Source organism: Podarcis raffonei, chromosome 3 (assembly GCF_027172205.1).
Source record: "Podarcis raffonei isolate rPodRaf1 chromosome 3, rPodRaf1.pri, whole genome shotgun sequence".
NCBI classification, from domain to species: Eukaryota; Metazoa; Chordata; class Lepidosauria; order Squamata; family Lacertidae; genus Podarcis; species Podarcis raffonei.
The window spans coordinates 75,372,345-75,397,412 of record NC_070604.1 but is presented as its reverse complement, the minus strand read 5'-3'; the positions used below and the strand labels follow the sequence as shown (position 1 = coordinate 75,397,412).

The 25,068-nt window shown below is 41.0% G+C and overlaps 1 protein-coding gene across 2 annotated transcripts in view; it reads right to left on the bottom strand.

The window, feature by feature from the left end:
- Positions 1–12,474: 12,474 nt before the first annotated feature.
- SMOC2 (SPARC related modular calcium binding 2) overlaps positions 12,475–25,068 on the bottom strand; it is a 131,075-nt gene continuing 118,481 nt past the window's right edge. For both annotated transcript variants that reach the window (XM_053382425.1, XM_053382426.1), the window contains exons 10-13: positions 21,728–21,821; positions 18,719–18,993; positions 17,990–18,030; positions 12,475–15,457 (exon numbers count right to left, since the gene is read on the bottom strand). In XM_053382425.1, coding sequence (XP_053238400.1) covers positions 15,434–15,457; positions 17,990–18,030; positions 18,719–18,993; positions 21,728–21,821 — 434 coding nt within the window. In that variant the 3' untranslated portion in view covers positions 12,475–15,433. The remainder of the gene's footprint in view (positions 15,458–17,989; positions 18,031–18,718; positions 18,994–21,727; positions 21,822–25,068) is intronic.

The window sequence follows — 25,068 nt, the reverse complement described above, 5'->3', positions numbered from 1 at the left end:
AGCAGTCATGGTTCTGAACTTTAGCCAGCAGTTATCCTTTTCAGTAGGGTAGTTGTTCTGGGGTGTTTAAAATGTGAATTTCATGCACTTCTAGTGCATATAATTCCTTCTCCAGCATCCCCACTTTGAAGTAGAGCCAGTTAATTTGTCAGCAGATCTACCACTTGGATATTTGATTCTGCTTCTAAAAGTTAAATTCTCAAAGTCAGCTAAATGTTTCTATTGTAGTGCTTATAAGATTGTTAAGGTGAGCTTCAGTTTCTTCCAACTTGTGGTTTTGGAATACTTTCCCCTTCAGTCTTCTTACAAAACATCTGGAAGACTCAAGTTGCCAGTCCCTTTCCATTGTTCAGGGGAAGTGGTCAAAAATGCACTGGAAAAGTCTGTATTAGTTTTTGCCCCTGTTCTGCCCACCCACCAACCTGTTGTTTCCCTTAGACCTCTGAGTATCTCATCACCAATGGTAGATCAATAAGCCAATAAGAAACATTCTACTAATGACTGGATTTCAATTGGCCTTTGCAAACAGAGAGCACTCTAGATCCTTTAGGATCTAGGAGTCACAATCTGGGTGAAACTGACGAGGTTTCAGTTGCCTATTATTGGCCATGAGAAAACTGCAAACCAGGCTAAAGAAAATGTAACAACACTCCCCCAGAAAAATAGCCACGTGCCCATTGGCTTTCATCTGGGTTATAGAAGATACCCGAGTTTAAGGCCCCAATCTGCACTATGCATTTAAGGCACTATCCTACCACTTCAGACAGTCTTGGCTTCTACCAAAGGACAGGAAAGTGGGCCCCTCGGAGAAAAAAATGTTGGGCTATAAATGTGATAAATAACAATAAACAAACATACAAATAAAGTCCCAACGACATTTTCCCAGCACTTACCCAAACTATCCACTGATTTTGCTTTTTTTAAAAAGTCTATGTTGCACACTCTTGCAGCACTGCTGTGTATAACCCTCTATGACTGGGTGAAGCAAGGAGACTTGTGCTAACCTATGCACAAACTGGAGTAAAAGGCAACTTCTGTACTCTGACATGGTTGTAGAGAACATGCAATGTATAGGGGGAAGGACAGTATTGCTGGGAAATGGGTGTGATGATGAATGTGAGATATTGGCCAGGACGGTTAAAGTTTGACGAGCTTGACATTACTGGCTTCCCTATTAAAGGGGCAAAACTCCATTTTGGGAGCCAGTTAAAACAGTCAGTCCTGAAGTTTGTTAAATTTCCTGTGTTTCATCCCCTCTTTCACCCGCTGGATGCTGATTTGTGTTTTCTGTCTGCCTCCGTGGGTTTTTCAATTTAAATTGTTAAGTGTGGTTTCTTAGTTCTGGTACATGATGTCATTCATAATTTGCTCAGCTGCAATAAGTCCAGGGCCCTAGATACACGAAACATATGATCTTGTTGCAGAGATGAGGCAGTTTCAACCCAGTGAACTGCAACAACAAAAGCTACCAATTGTTTTTGGAACACTTTTTTTTAAAGTTGATAATCTTTCTCTTAGGCAGTTTCAACAGCACAAAAGTCATTCCCTTTTAGTTACAACGGATTAGGTCAAAATTGTGAAACCAATTGCTTTTTAGATGTTTTTCTATAAAAATATGCAACAAACTAGTGTGCAACTGACATTAATGATCTGCTTCTGTATTCAGTTACAGATAGGTAGCCGTGTTGGTCTGCCATAGTCAAAACAAAAAATTTTTTTCCTTCCAGTAGCACCTTAAAGACCAACTAAGTTAGTTCTTGGTATGAGCTTTCGTGTGCATGCACACTTCTTCAGATACACTGAAACAGAAGTTGCCAGATCCTTCTATATAGTGAGAAGGTGGGGAGGGGTATTACTCAGAAGGGTGGTGGGAATGGGTGATTGGCAGATAGCTGTGATGAGCCTGTTGACGACTCTTAACGACTGCAATAGGTCTTACAGGAAAAAGCAAGGGGTGAGAAGGTCGAAAATGGCTTTGTCATGTATAATGAGATAAGAATCCAATGTCTTTGTTCAGACCAGGTCTCTCCATGGTTTTAAGTTTGGTAATGAGTTGCAATTCAGCAGCTTCTCTTTCCAGTCTATTTCTGAAATTCCTTTGTAGTAAAACAGCTACTTTGAGATCTTGTATAGAATGTCCTGGGAGATTGAAGTCTCACTATATAGAAGGATCTGGCAACTTCTGTTTCAGTGTATCTGAAGAAGTGTGCATGCACACGAAAGCTCATACCAAGAACTAACTTAGTTGGTCTTTAAGGTGCTACTGGAAGGAAAAATTTTTTTTGTTTTGCTTCTGTATTGCAATTCTAAATGACAACTCTTTGATAAACTGGCAAAAGTCTTTCAACCAGAGTTAGAACCAGTAAAGCTGATTTAATTGATATGTTATTTGGTTTCAAAACATTCACTCCTCTGTTATTATACTTTATGCTGTCTATTATTTAAATGGTTTTAATAATAATGGCACATGTAGAACAACTGCTCTGCTATGAGCATCAATACTAGCCTTATAAATAAGCCTGCAAAAGTTACTAGCCTGCAGTAACAACAACAACAACAAGCCCCAGAGAGGAGGAGCAGGTAGCTTCATTTCTATGCTGGGCATAGCAGATGATGCTTCTCACTTGGTTTCTACACTCAAACCTCAGTTTGTCAAGCGTAATCCATTCCGGAAGCCTGTTCTGCTTCTGAAATGTTCAATAACTGAGGCACAGCTTCTGATTGGTTGCAGGAGCTTCCTGCACTCAAGCGGAAGCGACGTCAGACATTCGGCTTCCGAAAAATGTTCGAAAGTCAGAGCATTTACTTCCGGCATTCGGGAATCAAAGCGTTCCAAAACGGAGCCATTTGGGAACTGAGGTTTGACTGTATTTGGGATGGAGAAGAGGAGAGACATAGAACAATCCATCCCTTCTCTCCCAACCTGCTTGCTCCTCTGCTTGCAGTTCCTGGTCACCTATGATCTAAACCAAGAAGAAGAAGAAGAAGCGTTTGGATTTGATATCCCACTTTATCACTACCCGAAGGAGTCTCAAAGCGGCTAACATTCTCCTTTCCCTTCCTCCCCCACAACAAACAAAGATCTTATCAATTAAAAATACAGTATTTAAAAAAGTGCCACAGATCATGCTGCCCTTCCAAAGTACTATTACAGGCTCAAAACAGGAGGCATTTCCTGGCCTCACTTATCCTAATGTATATTTCCATTCTTCCAGCACACAAGGATTGTCTAATGGAAAAAAGCTGGTGCAGATGGACCATCACAATAATCATTACTTCCCCCCAAACTTCCAGTTCCATCATTTTAGAGTTTGTGTTTGGTGTTCTTGAACATATTATATGTACACACAATCCTTGGATGACTGTATTTTAAATTATTATTTTCAACTCATCATAAGAGCAAACATAAAGGCAAACCACAAGAAAGGCAACGAATCCTCCCCAAATACTTATAATCTTTTGTCACTAATGTGTTGATTAAAGCAAATATTATACGGCAGAGTATCAGCCAAGTCGTATGTGGATCTATTGATGCAATGAGTTTTTCAAAAAGTCTAATTATATTTTTGCTCACAGCTTTGCTGCATAAAAGAGAAATACAAAAGGAAACCCATCTTTGTTGTGGTTCGGATTTCCTCATCCTGTACAAATCTGCTCCCAATTTAGGAATATATGATGGTTTCTGCTCTCAAAATTTCATTAAATATTATTTGCCTCCTTGGATTCAGCAAAGGCTTCTGCACTGGCCATGCAGTGAAATGGCTGGAAATGCACAGCCATTGGAACACATTGGGTAGAATTTATTGCCTCTCCATTTTGACAATGAAATCAGCTAAGGTTCATCTGAGCCACTAGGTATACGCAAAATAACTAAGCAAGTATTAGAAGTTATCCCAGAACTGGCCCTACTAAACATCTTCCAAGATAAAAATGCCCACTCACATCATGAAGAGCTCATAACCCACCTATTCTCAGAAGCCAGAAACATCATAGCCAGACACTGGAGAGACCTGTCCGGAATAAGCATGGACCAATGGTATCAAATAGTATGGGTGTCAGCGCTGCCCGAGGTCCCAGCTCACAGAAGACCAACGCTGCTTCGTTCTTTAGTATAAAAGTCTTTATTGAAGTTCAGTTTCACTTCCACACGCGCAGCGTGCAACACTACGTCTCTAACCTTAGACCGCCGAAGCTCCGTCTGAATCTCCTCCCCCCTGACACCAGTTTAAGACTCTAGCCTTACTCCACCTCTTCCTCTGTTCCTTCCTCCTCTGGGTCCGCCTGCTCGTCGGGGTCTCACCCTTCCTAGACTCTTCTGACGCTGAGTCCCCTGACTCTTCCCCCTCCCTCCTTCGGGCTTTAGGACCTGGCTCCCAATCCGGGTTTTCTGCTGTCCCGCGCTCCTGCACATTTGAACTTGGCGCGCGCGCGCAGCCTCCCACTTTCCTTCTGACCGTTACACTTGTGTCACTGCTCCCTCCTTCGGGGAGGCTAGCTGGACCTGACCTCCCCTCCGTTTCCCCACTTTCCGATGGGGGCGTGGTCAGCCCTGACTCATCTTCTCTCCCCGCTGGAGGAGAGGCTGGTCCTGACTCATGTGACTCTTCCCCCCCACTGCGCTCTGGTGGGGGAGCTGGTCCTGATCCTCCGCTGCTCCCTTGGGAGTCCCCGCTGGCCCCTTGCTTCTGGTGCGTCTCCCCTGGGACCCCCCCCTTGCCCTTACCATAGGCGCCCCCTTCTGGGAATCTTCTGATTTGCTGGAGAAGCTCATGGAATCTCTCGGGTCACTGTCATACTCCCCTACGCTCCCCTCGGATTCCTCTCCTTCGCTCTCTATTTGCTCTCTCCCCTGTGCTTCTGCTCCTGAGCCTCTGACAATGGGAAACAGCATTATTAGAAAAACTAACCAATAAACTGAAACTGACATCGGGACAAATGGAAGAAGATGCCTTCACCCCAGTATGGCTCCTCTTTATCACATACACAGCCCAACAAGACAACAAGAATTCGCCAACAGCATACGAATCAATATGGCTAACCTGATCCAAAAACACCCACCCACCCCACTCACGAAGTTCACAACAGCCAATCAAAGACAACCAACCACCCCCTGGGCCACCCCCAATGTCTCTCACCACCAAAGGAATATAAGCGAATAGTTAAGAGAACCCGCACAAGCGACGCTGACACAAAACCCCACACATGCACTGAGTAGAATAGAAACATCGCCACCCGACCCCACCCCCACTCACCATGCCCCCTCCACCTCTTTCTGCCTTTTCTTCCTAATGTAACACTAATGTCTCAACAAATGAAACTGATCTGTAGATAATGTAACTTGAAAAAAGAGACATTGCACATACTTTTGTGAACCAAGAAATCTTTAATAAAAATATGCAGAAAAAGAAAAAGAAAATCTGAGCCACTAGGTATGGCTATGTGAAGTCTGCCTTGGCCTGTGAGTTGTTGTTGGAAATCTTGATTTGACTGCAGCGCTGGGGATTTGTCTCTGGCTAGTGGGCCAGTTTCCTAATTACAACCACAAACCTTTGGGCAGGTTCAATGCTTTGACAGGTTGGATGGATTCCCTTCTTTCTGACTTGTGTGAACCAAGGTGAACAATGACCACAATGAAATCAGCAACCTCTGAACCTGAGTCAGCACCCAAAGAACAATTTAAATTCTCTGCATTCGGGGAGGAAGCTTTTTCATACATTTGATCTCTCTCATATATTCTACCACATTTTTAAACTGCTCTTTCACAAATCGTATTTAGCATCTGAGATTCTGTTACAGGAGGGTGAGGAGACCAGGGCTGGATCCAGACACATCAAAGAAGCTTTTCAGTTTAAAGTGTTGTAAATTTAAACAGGGAAAACAGGTAGAGAAAAACGGGACTCCACATCGCCATCCGGTGGCACAATGTTATATCACACACACAGCGCTTTTGCTTTACCAGTCTAGATGAGATCCCAGGATTCAAAGCAATCTTCAAAGGCTTCCTCTTAAATATGTTTAAGATGAAATAGCAAAAAGGTTGTATATCTTAACAGCATTTCTTGTGCTTATTTTTCCAACCTCACATTACGGATATACAGTCGTACCTTGGATCCTGAACGCCTTGCGACTTGAACGTTTTGGCTCTCGAACGTCGCAAACCCAGAAGTGAGTGTGCCAGTTTGCGAACATTCTTTGGAAGCCGAACGTCTGGCGTGGCTTCCGATTGGCTGCAGGAAGCTCTTGCAGCCAATCGGAAGCCGTGTCTTGGTTGTTGAACGTTTTCGGAAGTTGGACAGACCTCCAGAACGGATTCCGTTTGACAACCAAGGTTGTATAGATATTGCTGATGAAAACATCATATGTGGTCTCAAACATAGGGGAGATTAATTTTCGTTTTGTTCAGATACCGCTGATGAAAAAGTCATATGTGTTTTCAAACATAGGGGCGATTAATTTTCCACCATCCATTTTCATAGCATGCTGGCCTAATTTTATTCTATCACCCAGTTCAAATAATGCAATCAAATCCCTTCCACAAAATAACAGTTTGAAGGCAATCCTGTGCTTTTTAAAAAATATAAGTGCCGCTGCATGTCTACAGACCTGACTCATGGATTGATACTCAGTCCTACCTCCTAGTTTGCCCTGAGCTCACCCAAGTGCTGCTGATTGCCCAGCCCTGATAATTATCTTCCCAGTTCCCTCAACTTTCCTTGCCATGCATCCTTGATGAGAGAAACTGTAAGGAAATGTATAATACATTGGCATTAGACAGGCAGCTTCACTGTATTGTTTGTGGCGCCTGCTAAATACTTTTTTGTTTAGGCAAGCCTATCCAGACATGTCATTTTAACATGAATTTTGTAGTTTTATTTTATTATGTGTATTTTATTAAACTGCTGATTCTACTTCCTTTTTGGGGGGGGAATTAGGTGAATTGGTTTTTAACATATGGTTCTATCGGGAGTTTTAATGGTTAAGCAGTACGTAAATCTTGTTAAATAAATAAGATAAATGACACCTGGTTTGAGACTGCTGGCTTCAAAAGCTTCTTTGGATATCACTTCAACGTTCCTGCTGGTTGGCCCTCACATTTTGCTGAAGTCACGCATGGGACATTTAAGGCAAGGTGTGCCCTTAGCCCTGAGCTAAAATGGGGAGGTGAGAGTTTTGGAAAAAATGTCTGTGAGAGTTAGTCTGAGGAACTGTTAAATTCTTGGCATGGGCACTAATTTGCCAGGGTTGCCTAAGCGACCATTACAGGAAGCATTGCCCTCACTCTAGAGCCGTGGTTCCCACCGCAGGGCACCCCCCCCCTCAGTACATCATCCCTGATTGGCTGGGATCGCTGATTGGTGGGTGATCACCAAAGCAGCAGTTGCAGATGGGGTATCTTATGCAGATGTATCAGAGAAAGGGGTCTACTTTGTTTAGTTTTCAGGGATCCTTTGCTAAAGCTCAGATGCAAAGGAGAGAACACTGTGGCTCACAGCTGCAGTAGATTAAACAGCAGGCGTTCTTTACAGATGATGTGCTATCATGTATTGCTGCCGAGAGAGTAACTATGATTTTCTGCTATGTGAATTGACAGTAGGTGGTGGAAGGGTGGTACTCCTGTTGGCATGTAACTCCCAGACACATCTCTGTGTTTTTTTAGTCTCATTCCTCTCAGCTCAGGCACTTTTGCTTTGAACTGAAATGCAGAAAGATGCCATAAAGGTTTAACATTGTTATGTATGCATCAAGGCGATGGTTCTTAATCTTGTTTCATAGCTTAGCTTTGATATTAGATGGGGGTGGGGGAGAATGTTTCTTGAAAACTCAACAGGATTTCCCTCCTTTCCGAGCTCTATGGGGTGGGGAATGACAATGACACATAAGCTGCTTTATTGATTTATATCCCCGCCCCAGCCTCAAAATGGGATTATGAAAGCATAAAAGGGGACAAAGGAAGTGTCATCTGGAAAGACTATCTGGAAATAGATCAGCCATAACCAAATGTTTTGTGTACATAGTGTTGTGTACAAGTGCCACTGAAATAATTGAAAGTTGAAGCACCCTTATAATTTGTGCTGGGATGTTGTCGTGTGTATTTACATTGTTTCAATCAGAATGCATTTATTTGAATGATAATGGGATTCGGAAGGGAGAGAAGTAAGCAGGTCAATTGATAAGGGTTGAAGCTGGATTTCAAGAACAGATTGAAAAGGAGAAGTGGAAACAGAGACCCACCTGATGCAGAAAATGCAAATGGCACCACCAATGCTAGTATATTATAAATACAGCAATAATTATATCAGATATCAGACAAGATGCTGATTTCCCCTGTCAGTTATTTGTTATCATTACTGAATTCATTTTATACCAGCATAGGCCGTACCATTGGTATTTTCTTCATCTTGCAACAAAATGTCTTATACAAATGCTTTAATTGTGCCCTCCAGTCTGCTGCCTAATTTTGCTAGCGATGCAGACAGACTGCCTAGAAAGGTCACTGTGTGTACATGAAAGGAAAGGGATTTAAAAAACCACAGAGAGAGAGATTGCACAGAATTACAGAGCTGGGTATGAGGAAAGGCCATTTAACTGAAACTCAGTGGGACCATTTTCTCCCCAAGCATCAACCAATGCAGTCCTGACCACAACATATCACAAAGCAGAGGTGCTGGACAGACCTGCTCTAACTACAAAAAAATGTTTCAAACAAGGGAGCCAGTAATTTATACATCACAATAGAAGGGGTGTGTTAGGTTAAGGGAGTCTCAGTGGGACTGGTCCAAGGCACAGGGACAAGAGAAGCAGCCATCAGAGGATGCTTACCCTAGCTATGTAAATTAGGACAGAGCCAATATGGTGCTCATTTGCAGACATGGAAAGTGGGGTGGCATGTTAGTTACTGGCAGGGTTGACACACGCCACCCTCCTGCCTCCTTGCTGCTGCTGACCACCAAGCTAAATTCTGCATAATCACTAGAAAAATGCCACATGATTCTGGTCAGCTGACAGCAGCGAGGTCATGAGACTGTGAGTCTTATCTCTCTGACCTCTAAATTAGCTTCTGCTCTTTAAAACTCGAAAGAGGGAAAGCAAGAGCAATGTCACCCCTCTCTTCCATTGTGAACCTTCAAATTCAGGGCTGGATATTTGGAAAATTGTCCCAGTGAATATATTTTAGAGTGAAGCCTATTAGCAGCCTATTGGCTGGGTTACATGAAAAATGAAATAATAATAAAGTCCCCTTGAGTTTGGTTTGGAAATTGCAGGTAGTGCAAAATGTTGAGGCTGAGGTGTTGGCTGAAGCAGCGCCTTATCAGCTTATTACACCAGTGCTGAAAACTCTAAACTGGCTGCCTGTACAGTACCCAGCTAAATTCAAGATATTAGCTGTTTGGTGTATAAAGTCCTGAACAGCCTAGGACCAGGTTACCTGAAAGACCACCTTGTTCCTCATATATTGGCCCGGTCCCTGAGATTATCTGGAGAAGCCCTCTTTACTGTTCCAGTGATCACGTATTCCTAAAACCATGTTTATGGAAGACAATCTTACTTGGCTACAAGTGATCGCCAAAGAAGAAGTAATGTCGATGGCTTCCTACATTGTTGCATCATACCTTTGGAGCGCTTCCTACCAAAGTCAAACAATTTAGACCCTTTGGCACCTGCTGAAAATGTTTCTGTTTCGGCAAGCATTTTTGGAGAATTAATTTGATTCAATGTCAGTCATTTGTGCTTTGTGATTTTATGATTTCATGTTTGTTTGTTTTTCAATCCAAATAATTTTTATTGATTTTCTTGTAAAAACAAGAAAAACATATAACTACAGTCACTTGCCCAGTGGTACATCAGTGGTACATTCTTATAAAGTTTCATATGTAGTACACAGTACACAAGCAAGATGTTTATTTATGCATTGTCAGTTCAAGTATCCTCTCCTCCAAGATTCTTGTGTTGTGGGTGGAATAAAAGTGTATTCTGTCTCATTTGTAATGGAAAAGAATGGAAACCAAGTCTTGCCAAAAGCAGGAGGAAGAACTGTGAGGGGAGAGACTTCATCTGGCAAGGCCTTCTTCCACCTGCCTTGCCCCACACTCTAGTCTCTGCTTCTCAATTTGTATTGTATTATTTTATGTTCTATGGCTTGCCGTTGTTTTATTAATTGTGGTTTAGAAATTATTTATTGTAATTGTTAAGAGTGGATTTCTCTTTAATTTTTATATGCTGATATTATTATTCTATACTATTCTAGTGATTGTTGAATGTTACTTTACTTGATGTAGGTTTCTTATTTTAAAGTTATATTGTATTATTACATTTTTGCATTGCATTAGATTGTTATAAGGTGTACATTCTTTGTTTCTTCAGCTTGTAAACTGCCCTGGGTATTGAAAGATAGAAAGATGGTATACAAATTAAAAGTGATGATGTTGATGATGATATGTACCTTTGAAGTGCCTTTAATTACCCTTCTGTGGCAAGTAAGGCATTCCAACAGAGCCACATTCCAAATTTTATTTATCCAGGTTTCAATAGGGATTTCCACAGGTTTTTCCCAATATCAGGCTATTGCTAATCGGGCTGCTAATAGTAAGAAAAAAAATACTGTCTGCATTTAAGGTTATTATTTAAATTTGAGTCTAAAGATATAATGTCATGGTTTTTTATGCTTCTGTAGTACATTGTCATGTATGTTGGTGGTTTAGAAATGTAAGTAAATCATGAGAAAATAGCATATCCCTATTTTGCTTCTGTTACACTGCTCACGATACAAAAAAACCACAAGGGCAATTTAATATTATTATTTGTCAGGGATGGCAAAAAACCTTGAGCCAGTTCTGAGGTTTAGTGAGGTGAGAGGTGGAAAAGAAGATATGCTCTTGCATATCATAGCCCAGGAAACATAAATCAGTAGTTAGTAGCTGGGGTTCCATCCACTGGCAGTTTCTGATACTTACTTAGGGAGTCCTAGATCATGCGGATCTGCAACATGGGGGGCTTTCGGCAGAGGAAGAAAAAAAAGTTCTGTTTGTTGAATGCTTTACACATGTGCTTTTGCTTAACAAAAATGCAATAAAATAGTTAGGACAGTGTGCACAGTTTGCATCAGTCATTTACTGTAATCAGTCTAACATTTCAGGCATCAATAAAGTTAACTGGTTTGTATTTCATGTCAAAGTAATTACCCCCTAATTACATCAATTTGCCCTTTAAAAAAAAAAGCAAACAAATCCGAAGCAATAAACCTTTCATTTTCTGCATTAAAGGGGCTTTTTTTTGACACGGGTTTCTCATATAAGAAAAGCAGTTACATAATACCTTATTGTAAATATGTCAGGTGTACATCTTAATTGTCTTTGTTAAGGAAGAGCTCAATAACCTCAATTAATCCATGCTTTACTACTGAGATAAGCCAAGCTACATGATTTTGGGTGACGTAGCCATCTTTAATCTTTTTTCCTTTTCGCATTTTCCTATAGTTTTCAGTCGTCCAAACAGATATCATCCTACAACTCTACATACAGCTATCGATGCGACAATTTGGAACTTGTGCAGCCATTCTGGGAATGAGTATTTGTGGAAATATAAGCTATATTACAAATCAGCAAGTAGAATATCAGCTTAATCTGCAATATAAGGAACTTATCACTTATTTACAGGTGGCTGCACAACTACTCATTGCACAGAACAGGAAGGCCCTTGAGCACCTGCACATCACACGTTGGTGACAGAATGTCTGGACAATTGGCTTATCTGAAAAACTAACCCCAAGGATGCTTGCTTGGAACAGTCCAAGTGATGTGGATGATTTTGCTAACAGAAGATTAATTGATCAAATTTTGCCATGATCTTGTTTGTGAGTTCTGTGGAGTTCTGTGGATGCGAGTCATCTGAATGTTAATTTGTGTATCTTATAAAAGGCTGCCATATTTCAACAAAATCGTTGAACAGAATCATTCTGTTGTTGAAAAGGATGCCATATTTCAACAAAACCATTGAACAGAATCATTCTGTTGCTGAAAATTAATTGTTAAAAATTCCTTTTAAATTTTGATTTGCAACGAAGAGTTTTCAAATGTAAGCTAGGATCTGATTATAACCACCATCTTTTCCATGTGTTTTTCTGCATGTCTCATTTTAATGAAGTGGAAAAAATTCTGCTTATTGTTCACACAGCCATGTGTGGCAATTATGACTATCCAGTGACAGCTTGTTGGTGTGAAATCACCTATCTGCTAGCTCTGGTATGGTGTGAGAACATGACTTGTCAATGGAAGCAAGTTTATTATGCAGTAAGTGTCTCAGCTTGTTACTGTGTATTCAGCCAATAGTATGGTGTGACCCTTAGTACATGCCTGTTCTCTTTCACAGGACCTTGATCATTCTGTGGATGTTCCTGGAAAAGCATGTGCGAATGGTAAGAGGAACCAAATGTTGTGGTTATCTATATGCCCTAGGATAATAACCAAACCGAGTAAGTTTCAGAGCATACTACATGTTTAATCTAAACAGATTAAATTCAGAGTTTAGCATTATAAAAAAGATATCAAATAAATTCCGAGTAAAAATGTTTGCTTCTTTACACAAAGATAAACATACAATAGCATTTTTGTTCCCTTCTCTTTACTCTTCAAGCCTCCGGCCACAAGATCCATATTCTTTTGCCCAATTCCAATGAGTACAAAGTCACCCAGCAGTATATTATCATGTAGCTATAGATGCAGATATAAATGTAACAGAGGCTGAGTCAGAACAAAATTAGCCAACAGCTATTCTACACATTGTTCAAATGTATCTTGTTCTTTAAAAAAAAAACACTAAAGAGATTTCTGCTCATTGTTACAATTGCAACAATCCACTTCACACCCACCCACCCTCAACTGATAATTCAACAGATGGTCTGTGAGAGTTTAGAAAAGGATGCTATGATTACGAAGACCCAGCATGGGTTTCTCAAAAATAAGTCATGCCAGACCAATCTGTTTTCTTTTCTTGATAGAATTACAAACTTGGTGGATCAGGGAAATGCTGTGGACATAGTGTGTTTTGATTTCAATAAGGCTTTTGACAAAGTCCCCCATGAAATTCTCATGAGGAAGCCGGTAAAATGTGGGTTGAATGAGATATCTGTTGGGTGGATTTGTAGCTGGTTGACTGACCAAACCTAAAGGTTACTCATTAATTGTTCCTCATCATCCTGGGAAAAGGTGACAAGTGGGAAGCCACAGGGTTCTGTCCTGGACAGGTTGTTGTTCAACATCTTTATAAACAACTTGGATAAAGGAATTGATGGGATGCACATCAAATCTGCAGACGTTAAACTGTGAAGGGTAGCTAAAGCCGCAGAAGACAAAATTAGAATTCAAAAGGACCTTAACAGATTGGAGAACTGGGCGCAAGTTAACAAAATGAATTTCAGTAGGGACAAATGTAAGATTCTGCACTAAGGCAGGAAGAACCAGAGGCACAAATATAGGATGGGGGACACCTGGCTTACTAGGAGTACATGTGAAAAGGATCTGGTGGTCTTGGTGGACCACAAGCTTAACATGAGTCAACAGTGTGATGCAGCAGCAAAAAATGCTAATGCTATTCTAGGCTGCATCAACAGAAGTATAGTGTCCAGATCAAGGGAAGTAATAGTACCACTCTATTCTGCCTTAGTCAGACCATACTTGGAATACTGTGTCCAATTCTGGGCACCACAGTTTAAGAAGGATGTTGACAAGCTGGAACGTGTGCAGAGGAGGGCAACCAAGATGATCAAGGGTCTGGAAACTAAGCCTTATGAGGAGCGCTTGAAGGAGCTGGCTATGTTTAGCCTGGAAAAGAGGAAACTGAGAAGAGATATGATAGCCATCTTCAAATATCTTAAGGGCTGTCCCATGGAGGAGGGAGCATACTTGTTTTCTCCTGCTCTGGAAGGTAGGACGCAAACCAATGGCTTCAAGTTGCAAGAAAGGAGATTCTGACCATTTTGGGGGAAAATTTTCTGACAGTGGAACAGACTCCATGAGAGGTGGTGGTCTCTCCTCCATTGGAGGTTTTTAAACAGAGTTTGGATGGCCATCTGCTTTAGCTGAGATTCCTGCAATGCAGGGGGTTGGACTAGATGACCCTTGAATCCCTTTCAACTCTAAGATATCTATATGCTCATACTCTCCCTACCCTACACGCTGTTGTCTCTGGCTGCTTACTGTATAATTTATTGCTGTCCAAGGTCTGAAGCGAAAGTTCTTTATTGTTATTTTTTGTTCTTTCAAATGTTTTGCCATCAAGTTCACATCTGCAAGTTCTCTTTCCTTCAGGCATTCCAGGAAAGGGGTGAAAAAAGAAAACTCCCTCCAAATGATAGGAAAGGTATGAAAACTTGTAAGAACATCTCCCAGATGGCAAGAATGATGCCCTAAGGGGCAGCTTGTGCTGACTGCACCTCCCTAAAATAACTGTTCATAATTTGTTCAAGTGATAGTTTTACCTTTTTGTAGATCCCGGGGCACCGCAAGTTGCATATCACAGCTCAGCCAAGTGTAAGGAAAAGAAAAGACTGACAAGCCTGTTCTACCTTCTTTGTCTCCTTATAATTAGATTTACAATACTGAACAATTGTGCCCCTTTATTGCCTTATTATGTCTATTCTGGGGCTTGGGAGATTTTGTTTTGAGTGACACCACATACTTGCCAGTTTAAAGGCTGACTAAACCTACCCAAAAGCAGGAAGAACGGGGAAGAAAAATATATATTATACTGAAGTCCTCTAAGGGGCGGGGGGAATACAAAGGAAAATCTACAAAAGATTTATTTCCAATCAATTAGTGGTTGCATTGTTGTTGTGCAACTGTGCTCTGGAGAAAGTCAACGCCATTTTTTTAACCCTATAAACACCAACAGAGAAAAGGTTCCTCTGCTTATATAAGGTGCACGAGAAGTCAACAACAATTTCCAATTCTTGGTTTAAGCCTAAGGAACATGCAACCTTAACACAGAGATTAATTAAAATTATGAGTACAGTAGACTTTGAAATGAGCAGGTTTTCAGTATAACTTCATAAAAAATCAATAGCTATGTAGAAAACAAGCAAAATTACTGAACAGAAAAATACTACAAGACTAGTTTCTATGTTAATGTCCAACTGAACATTCTTCTTTCAAAAAAAGATTAAATGCAAACTTTTACACCTCCAACACGTACAGATTTCAGACAATAAAAGGCACATACATTGTATGTGATAATTGTTTAAAAACAAGCTGTTACTACATTTTCACAGATTCTCTTAAATGTCTGTTAAATATCTCATTTCTACAAAGTGAATTTACATTTAAAGTACAAAGTGCAAATACTACGGTTGTTGGGTTTCTTTCTTTCTTTCTTTTTTTAATTGCCTTTTGGTGAGGGAGTCTCCCAGGCATCTGAGAGACCTGCCTTGGACATGAAGTGTTCAGCCTTGTTTCTTTGAGGTTTGCTGCCAAAGAAATTTTGAAAAACAGTCACATATATGTTGCTATCATATACATTATAGCAATAAACAATTGATATGCTGATATCATAGACACAAATAAAAATACAGTAGTACCTCGGGTTAAGTACTTAATTCATTCCGGAGGTCCGTTCTTAACCTGAAACTGTTCTTAACCTGAAGCACTACTTTAGCTAATGGGGCCTCCTGCTGCCGCCATGCCGCCGGAGCACGATTTCTATTCTCATCCTGAAGCAAAGTTCTTAACCTGAAGTACTATTTCTGGGTTAGCGGAGTCTGTAACCTGAAGCGTATGTAACCTGAGGTACCACTGTATATCACAGTCAGTCTAGAACATGCTCCGTGGTACAGTCCTCTTGAGACCACAGGTGGGATATCAGAGGCCTGAATATTCCTACAGGTAAAATTGGGATTGGGAACATGTAAACTCCCTGATGTTGCTGGACTCCCAACTCCTATCAACCTCTGCCAGTATGGTTAGGGATGATGATATTTGTAGTCCAACAACATTTGAAAAACCACAGTTTCCTTATTCCTGATGTGTGTTTTTAAACCAAACTCTCTATGCAATATACTAGGCTAAATGCTTAGCACACCAGAGTGTGGGGCTTAGCTTTGTCCTCTCTCTGGTGTTTTAGTTTTCCACATGTAGTGAGCTTTTTCCACGAGGGAGCATTCAAAAATACAACCTCTCGCCTACAGTCTAAAAGTGTTCCAGCCCAGAATTCTGTCACTTCAGTTTACCACCTAATTCCCCACAACGTGTAGATCAGCTCTTGGTGAAATAGAAAATGCTAGAGCACTTATTATCACCCCCTATTGCCCATTCCCCGATGGAAATGGAGCTGATTGTTCTCTTTTGAGGTGGGTGGTTTCTTTTAAAACCGTTCCTTGTCAGGCGTATTCATTTCCAATGCCTTCCTTTCAAGCGCGAGGCCTCGTGATGAAAGCCACCTTTGGCATCTGTGAGGTACCTTCATAGCCTCACGTCGCTGCAGCAGTTAACTGCCAACAGATGGTTTGCACAACGAGGACCATTTCAAGGCTATCATTTCACAGCACCAGCTTTTAAAATAATTGAGACTGAGTCAGCAACAATATTTAAAGAAATCAAATCAAATAAAGGGGGAGGGGGGAGCAGAAACCCAGAAATGACAGAACTGCTTCACTATATAAGTTACATGTTGTTATCAGATTACAGGAAAGCAGGAGGAGAGAGAGAGAGAGAGAGAGAGAGAGAGAGAGAGAGAGAGAGAGAGAGGTGTATATATTATGCGTTGAGAGCTGTGTGCAGCACATGGGGCAGCAACAGCTATTATATACTTGAAATAAACTTTTGAATGGTTTGGACTTCTACCACAGTAATTGTTTTCAGACTGCCTTGTTTCAAACTTTAGGGATGTGAGGGGAGTTAAGCCTCTGGGCCCTTTCTTCAGCAGAGGAGAAATAAGAACTTTTTCTTAGCTGTGAAGTTCTACCAAAGGTGTGAAAGCCTACACTAAATTAATTGCTGGCTTTTGGACGTGTCAATGTAGCATCAAGCAAATGACTGACATCGTATGACTATGTAGCACCAAGGAAGGCTGACATCATATGACTATTTTTAAATTTTAAAAAAATCCTTTTGAGAGGTGGCTTTTCTGTAAGATGTTTCTGGATGTCATGAAAGGACATAAGATGGTTAGTTATTTAATTTTTTCTTGTATTTTTACTTCCAGGGTAGGGGAGTGCTGCTTGTGGTATTAACTTGACAGCCTTGAGTACTATGCCTTCTTCTTCTTCTTTGGCGATCACTCATAGTTGAGTAAGATTGTCTTCCATAAACACGGTTCTAAAAGTGAGTCCGTAAGTGACTGTGGAGGCCAGTTCTGGAACTACATGTCCTTCCACAGTGGGGACATGGGCTTCCAGGCGGGAGTTGATCACGGTGAAGGTTTGCCAAGCGTGCCTTCCTCTTAGCACATTTCTCCCTTTTGTCCTGAGTTCGAGCATCTTCAAAGCCCATGGCACCTTTGGTAAAGGCTGTTCTCCAACTGAAGTGCTCGCAGGCCAGTGTTTCCCAGTTGTCGGTGTTTATACTACATTTCTTTAGATTTGCCTTGAGGGAGTCTTTAAACCTCTTTTGTTGACCACCAGCATTACGCTTACCATTTTTAAGTAGAGTAATTGCTTTGGAGGAGGATAATCAGGCATCCACACAACATGACCAGTGCAACGAAGTTGATGTTGAAGAATCATTGCTTTGACGCTGGTGATCTTTGCTTCTTCCAGTACACTGGCATTAGTTTGCCTGTCTTCCCAAGTGATGTGTAAAAATTTTCAGAGACACCATTGATGGAATCTTTTGAGGAGTTGGAGATGGCGTTTATAAGTTGTCCTCGTTTCACAAACATACAGTACCTTGACTTGGGGTGGGGTATCTAACACAGGCAGTGAATGTGATTGCCAAGACATGCAGACTAGATAAGGCTAAAAATAGTTATTGGGAGAATGGAAAAGTGTCTTCTCCACACTTACCTGCCTGTTGGAAGGAGTACTTTCACCATTATTTTTTGGAGCTGTCAAGGAAGAAAACATGGTATGTTAATTGACCATAAGAATCGTTTCTGTGCAAGACCTTAAACAAATCTTGGAAACTTCTATGTAATAAATGAGGATATTGCTTTACAATTAAATATATGTGTGTGTATGCCACCAGTTGAGTGGGTTCTCCCGCTGCCTAAATCGCCAAAATCTGAAACAAGATAGCAGCAGCTTTCAGATTTTTATTGGACTCCGTAACCCAGTTGTGGCATCTGGCTTTATCATTTCCTCTATTTGTGATGTTCTGGCTGTGAGTGTTGTTTTTTATATAGCCAAAATAATGACACCCCCACACAAGAAGATATCAGCAGGCCAGGACGAATCCTGAGCTTTGCAGAAGTACAAGAAAATCTTCAGAGAGGGTTAAAAAACAAAAAAACTAACGGCTGTGGAACACCTCCTACTCCAAATAGTCCATTGGGAACTGAGCGTGCTCAGTGGCAATGGAATACTGACCCAAGTCAGTGGGGTGGAGTGGGGAAATGGAGGAAATGCTGTGGGTCTGAACAAGCAGCTCTCCACGCTGCAACATTTTGTTGCAGGTCACCTCTGCTTTCGTAAAAACCAGTTCTCCATATAAGTCACAAGTAACTTATGAAACTCCAGATGCAATATCTTTCTCATAAAGCTGTGATAAAAGAGCTAGTTAGGAGATCTTCTTACTATGACGTTTCTTTGTGTCTGCCTTGTTATCTTCTTTCGTAACCCCCAGGCAACCCATTAGTTCTGGAACCGTTAAGGATTTGTCATTATTCACGTCACAGTATTCCACAAACTTTTTCACACATTTCTTGGGCTTGGACTTTTTCCTCAGGAATCTCTTAAACGGCTTGATTTCTTTTTTGCCGATATCACCACTAGCATTCTTATCCAGTTGTTTAAAATACCAGTGGACAACTCTTTCCTCCAGAGTGTGATTAGGATCTGGTTCTGAAAGCCTGCAAAAGACAGAGGCCATTAAGCGAGCATAAAACTTTCACTATCAGTTTCCCCTCTTGGACCCTCCCAATTCCTTCATCATATTTGAGGTGCTTGTGCTACTGAAATAACAGGATGAGGAATCAATTGTGAAGCCCCCTGAATACTCAGATTTGTGTCTGATAAAAACACCACGTACACAACTTATTTTGCTTGACCTCTTCCTTGCCACTGATCTTCCAGTATCACAGAGGCAATACACCAAGAGAGGATTTCTACCCTTAATTTCTTGCTTGTGAGCTTCTCATAGACATCAGCTTGCCTCTCTTTCCCCCACTTTCCATTCGATGTAGCCAGCCTGGGTCTGAGGTGCGCCATAGCGGCTGAGTAAACATTGTCTTTGCCAGTGAAGACACTGCTGGGTTTGGTTCTGTTTGGTTCAGCCTATCGTGCTGCAATCAGTCTATTGAGAGGAGGTGCTCTCAAAGCTGCAAAAGCAAGACTAGAGTGCAATTGACAATCTTGTACCAAGATAGGAAGATTAACAGCTAAGCATAGGCTCACTGTATGCATTTGGTAGGATGATTATGAAATTTAAGATGAAATGGATAGTTTTATGTCCCACTAATCAGACTGCTTATATACCCACTGAATTACATGAGACTCAGAGAAGACACATATAGGATTGCATAGTCAGCGCTATTAAAGCAAATGAATTGCCAAATACATCAGTGCAGCTGATTTACACAGTGGAGGCATATTCAGAACTAAACATGTTCAGAACTTAATCAGATTTCTCAGCTAGCTCAGAATTCTGCCTCTTCAGTTCGAAAATGCACCACTGAATTTAAATAACTGGGCACAATCCAGCCACTGGTGTGGATATTGTATTTGGTTTCAATGGACAAAATATTAAGTGGACTTAATGCTCCATTTTGGGTGGATCATGACCTTGCTACTGCTAAAAAGGGACAAGTTTTTAAAATACATTTTACTGATGTGATGAAAGTCCAAACAGGTGAGGAACGTGAACGTCTAGTGACTGAGCTGCAACAACATGAGGCTAAAAACCAAAATGACCCTGAAATACCTTTCCCAGCGGCAAAAGTAATAGTCACAACATGAGCAAAGTGTGTTGCTCAAAATTATATCATGGCTCTTATGGCATCACGTTGCATTAAAAGAAAGGAAAGAGTGTTCCACTTGGCACAGAGCCAGCAACTTCCAATGCGCCTAAATTGCATGTAATATATTTTTATGAATTTATAAATTTTACTGGGAGAAACAGAGGCTATTTTCTTTTCCATGCGAAGTGTAAAACTGCCCACTGCAGAAAACGAAATGAAATGCTTTATTGGATGACTTCACTGCCTTTGACTAATGGCTTGGTGTCTTTTATTTCAGCATGCTGGCTATCGTCCAGCTAAAGCTAGTTATGACTTAGTCCCAGGTTAATCATGACCAACTCAATTCCCACTGCTTTCAATAGGATTTAGTCAAAACTAACTTTAGCTAGGCTGGGGCTGCGGTCTGCTACCTTTGGAAGATGAAGCCTTGCTCTTAAACATTCTTGCAACCAGCAGCAGTCAGCGAGATGACGCGGGTGGGGCTTTGTTGCTCTCTCAGCTTCCCAACATGGTGGGTTGCTGCTGCTTACTAAGAGAAAGAGGGGCAAGGCTCAGGTTTAGTGTGTGTGGCTCCGCTGTCATGCACCAATCTTCCCCCAGCTTCATCCCTCACTCTATTGGAAGGTGGTAGTGTTCTGCTGTGTTGAGAAGCCAGGAGAACAACATGTCCCACCCATGACAATTCACCGCCCACTACTGTTTGCAGCGTTGCCATAATTCAGTGACCTGATAAAGGGAAATCTCACAGTGAGTTTATATGATCCTAACCAATATAGTAATTTGATCTAAGGGTGCTTTTTTTGGGTGATATTCAGCCTGCACAATTAAAAACTGATCTTATGTTCAGTTTGCCACATGTTTGCTATGTTTTGAACCAAGAATATCCATCAGCATTTGAGCGTGCATTTCTCCCTGGTTTATTTTTGCAAGCAATGCCCCCTAAAGCAATGAACTTTTGTATATTATTTTCACAAATGTATGCATCGTTATGCACGCTTTCCCATGATGTGTGCATTGCAAACTCTTTCTTTGTTGGCAAACGCCATTGCAAAATTTGGAGATGTGTGAATTTCGAATTGTTTCAGGAAGTGCGAACTAGGTAGGTTCATGTTAAAACGTGGACTAAATCATATCCCTCTCCCATCCCTAGGGCACACCTCCTTCATGATTTACCTATGTTACAGCATCAGATCATTTCAGAGCACTCATTGCACACTCTCAGTCTAACCCCCTTTCAATAGTCTCTGTGTTGTGGATTCATTGCATCTTGTTACTTTTCTAAATGGAAAAATTTCAGAAGAACCAGTGATTAATTTCTAAGGTGGAAGGAAATTACTTGGCTCAAGCCTACCTGCAGAAGTCATGCCCTTTTATAAGGAAGCCCTTCCTCTTAATCCCCAATGTATGGGAGCAGGCTGTAGTTACTCAGAAGTGGGGGAATTCACCCTGCTCATATTCTACTTGATCCCTTTTTCATTTAAAAGATCAGTGTTGAGCTGCGGTTTAAATTATATTTGATAACTGTCATTAAGCTCTAGCTGTCTTCCACAAAAGTAAAGAGAGAGAAAAAGTGACAACCAGAATTACTTCCTAAAGCACACAGGGGACTGGATCCAAACTTACTCACCTGCTGGAAGGATCAGAGACTGCGTGCACCATGTCTGTGGAGAGCGCATCCAAAACACTTGTCAAGAACTCATTCTTCTTGGGTCCTGGACAACCTAAAATGGAAACAGATTGCTTGCATTATTTAAGTCCATGTTGTGAGGAGGGGGAGGGTACATCTGCACTAAAACGTGGGATACAAACCCACATTTACATTTCGGGAATGTTGAGGGTCAGATGTAGGCCAAATCATGTGGTGTTCAGAGCTGTCTTCATAGCACAGAGCAGAAGTTCTGAACAGAGCTTCATATGTCTTACATGTTCAGATTCTTTTGGCAATCACGCCAAAGTCAAGCACTTGTAAAATCCATTATTTCAATGGAAGAGTTATATCCAGCACTTGAATTCATACTAATTCCCAGTCCTTTTCCGTTGTTATGGCTGAACAGGGAATGTAAGCATTAACAAGAGTGTTGGCAGGGTTGGGTGGATGTGTCAATTTTGGTTTCTTTCAGGTTCTTATTTTCCCATTCTCAAGTTCATCCTGAAGATATTTCAACAGAGTCTTACTGTGAATTTCCTACTACTACACACATTTTTGTACGCAATTTTTCCAGTTATACATTTTTTGCAGTGCATTCCTAAGATACACATTTTTGCAATGCAATATTCCCCAATAGAGTGCATTTTAATGTTCTTTTCTCTAATATATGCATTCACAAACACATTTTACCAGAGCACCTATATTTTGGTATATGCTGCTTGGCTGGAGAACAGCAATACAAAATTTATAATGTGCAAATTTTCAAGGATCGCTGAGTTTTGGTTCGTGTATCATTTTGGAAAGTGCCAATCAGGTAAGTTTGCCTTTAGATGCAAACTGAATCACACCCCCTACCTCATCCCTAGATGTGGGACATGCATGTCAGGCCTGTACCCAGCATTCTTATGCCAGACCCCACATACGTCAGCCTGACTTTTCTGTACTGAGTGGAAAGGCATGAACTTTGCGTGATCAATTGATCTGTGTGATCAAGAACCCCATGTGACCAATACAGAATGGTCAGAGGTGAAGCGAGTGGTGGCCAGTGCATGTCGTGATATTGTAAGTGGGGCTCTCAGGCATAAACCTTGTTCCCTTTACTGGTGTTTACATTCCCTGTTCAGGAATGTGCATTGCCTGAACAGGGCTAGAATCTATGTTCTGTTCATTCAGAATCTCCATCTGACTCCTTTTAATCTCAGAGAAGCCCAGCCTTCATACTGCCAATTTATGCTCTAGGCTTCAGATATTATCTGGAGACTTTGCCGCTTTTAAAACAATTCAGTTATGGCTATGTGGTTGAGATAATTATCGGGAGGAGCATGGCTACAGAGCTAAGAATGATTTCTGAAACAGTTATGTTGGTTTTTAGATACATTTCTTTAGTGCAGGGGAATTTACCCAAATGGATTCCTGTTAGAGGAATGTTACAATAATGAAAAATGTCTGGTGCCAATTTCGCACATTGTAAGAAAAAGGAGTGCCTTGTGATTGCTGTTTTGACACAGAATTTACCAGAATTGTAACCCATTCTTTCTACACAGCAGCTTGTGGGTTTTATAAAGGATGAATTATATAATATTACTTTCCCAGATAATGCAAGACTTTTCAATTTCAAGTCATTTCTCCCACTGTTTAACAGGCACTGTGAGGTGTTGAAAATGTTTAATCAGCCCCCATGCTTTCTTTCTCCAACGCCTTCTACTGGGTATAATGACGACAGAACTGTGGGACTGTAATATTTTCCTGTTCATGTCAGCTGAAATATTAAAAATATCTATTTGGATTTGAAATTTGCCCCAGTGGTGGTTGGTGGCAGACCCTCCTCTCACCATGGCATAAATTAAGTCATTGTGTATGTTCACCACAAATAATATTTGCTGCCTATTAGAATCATTTAGAAACTTATTTATTCACAAAATGAGAAACAAATAGGTACCTCAACACCAAGCATGTTTATTTGGAAGTAAGTCCCAGTGTTTTAATGGGACCTATTTCCAAATGATACCAGTCATGATATGCACCTTTAAATAATACACTAAAGGATGCTTAGGCAAGAAGAAACATTTTCCAAAAGCCAATAAATATTTTATATTTGACAGAATCTACTTAATCTCCAATCAATGACACAACTAAACATTTATCATCTAAAAATCGTGGATGGTTCTCATATCAAAATTATACAAAAGGGAACATTCTGGATTTGTGGCCACAGAAACATGACACGTGATATTCTGTGAAGTATTGATGTTGCAGGGGGAAGTTCAATCTGCAAAAATAAGGATAACACAGAAGGTTGGTGGTTCGAATCCCCATGACGGGGTGAGCTCCCATTGCTAAGTCCCAGCTCCTGCCTACCTAGCAGTTCGAAAGCACGTCAAAGTGCAAGTAGATAAATAGGTACCGCTCCGACGGGAAGGTAAACGGCGTTTCCGTGTGCGGCTCTGGTTTGCCAGAAGCAGTTTAGTCATGCTGGCCACGTGACCCGGAAGCTGTACGCCGGCTCCCTCAGCTAATAAAGCAAGATGAGCGCTGCAACCCCAGAGTCGGTCACAGCTGGACCTAATGGTCAGGGGTCCCTTTACCTTTAAGGACTGCCTAGAAATGCTGTTGTTTATCAGACAGCATTTTGAAAGGTGCTGATGCTATAGATTATCTGGTGCACCAACACAATTGTATCCCTACTATTTATGCAGAAGCAACAAGTATATCAACCTATCTGAATTATCTGTTTCTGTTCAAAAACATCAATCCTGCACTGTAAAAAAATCAATGACCACAGTCATGGTTGCTTCTAGCAGTGGCACCACAAAGATGGCTGGATAGGAATTGTTCTTGGGGCCTCTGATAGCTCAGTTGGTTAAAGAATGGTGCTGATAATGCCAAGGTTGTAGGTTCGATCCCCGTATGGGACAGCTGCATATTCCTGCATTGCAGGGGGTTGGCCTAGATGATCCTCAGGGTCCCTTCCAACTCTGATTCTATGATCTCTTCTATGATCTCTACTTTCTAAGCTCAAATACATGTGTGTAGAAACTACCCACTTTTCCAGCATGCCATTAGGCAAAAGTCAGCTCTTTAAAATCAACTTCAGAGTTGAACCAGGTTCATGGCATTTAGTGTTGGACTAGATGACATTTGGGATCCATTCCAGCTCTATAATTTGCTTGTTTTTGAAACATGCCAATTACATAATTATTCATATTAGTATTAGTAACAACAGTCCTTCAGGGTGTGTAATTAAACATGATGAAAATAGTAAAAAGAAACACAGGAGATAAGCTCTGAATTATAATCCATACAAAATGTTATAAGGAAGG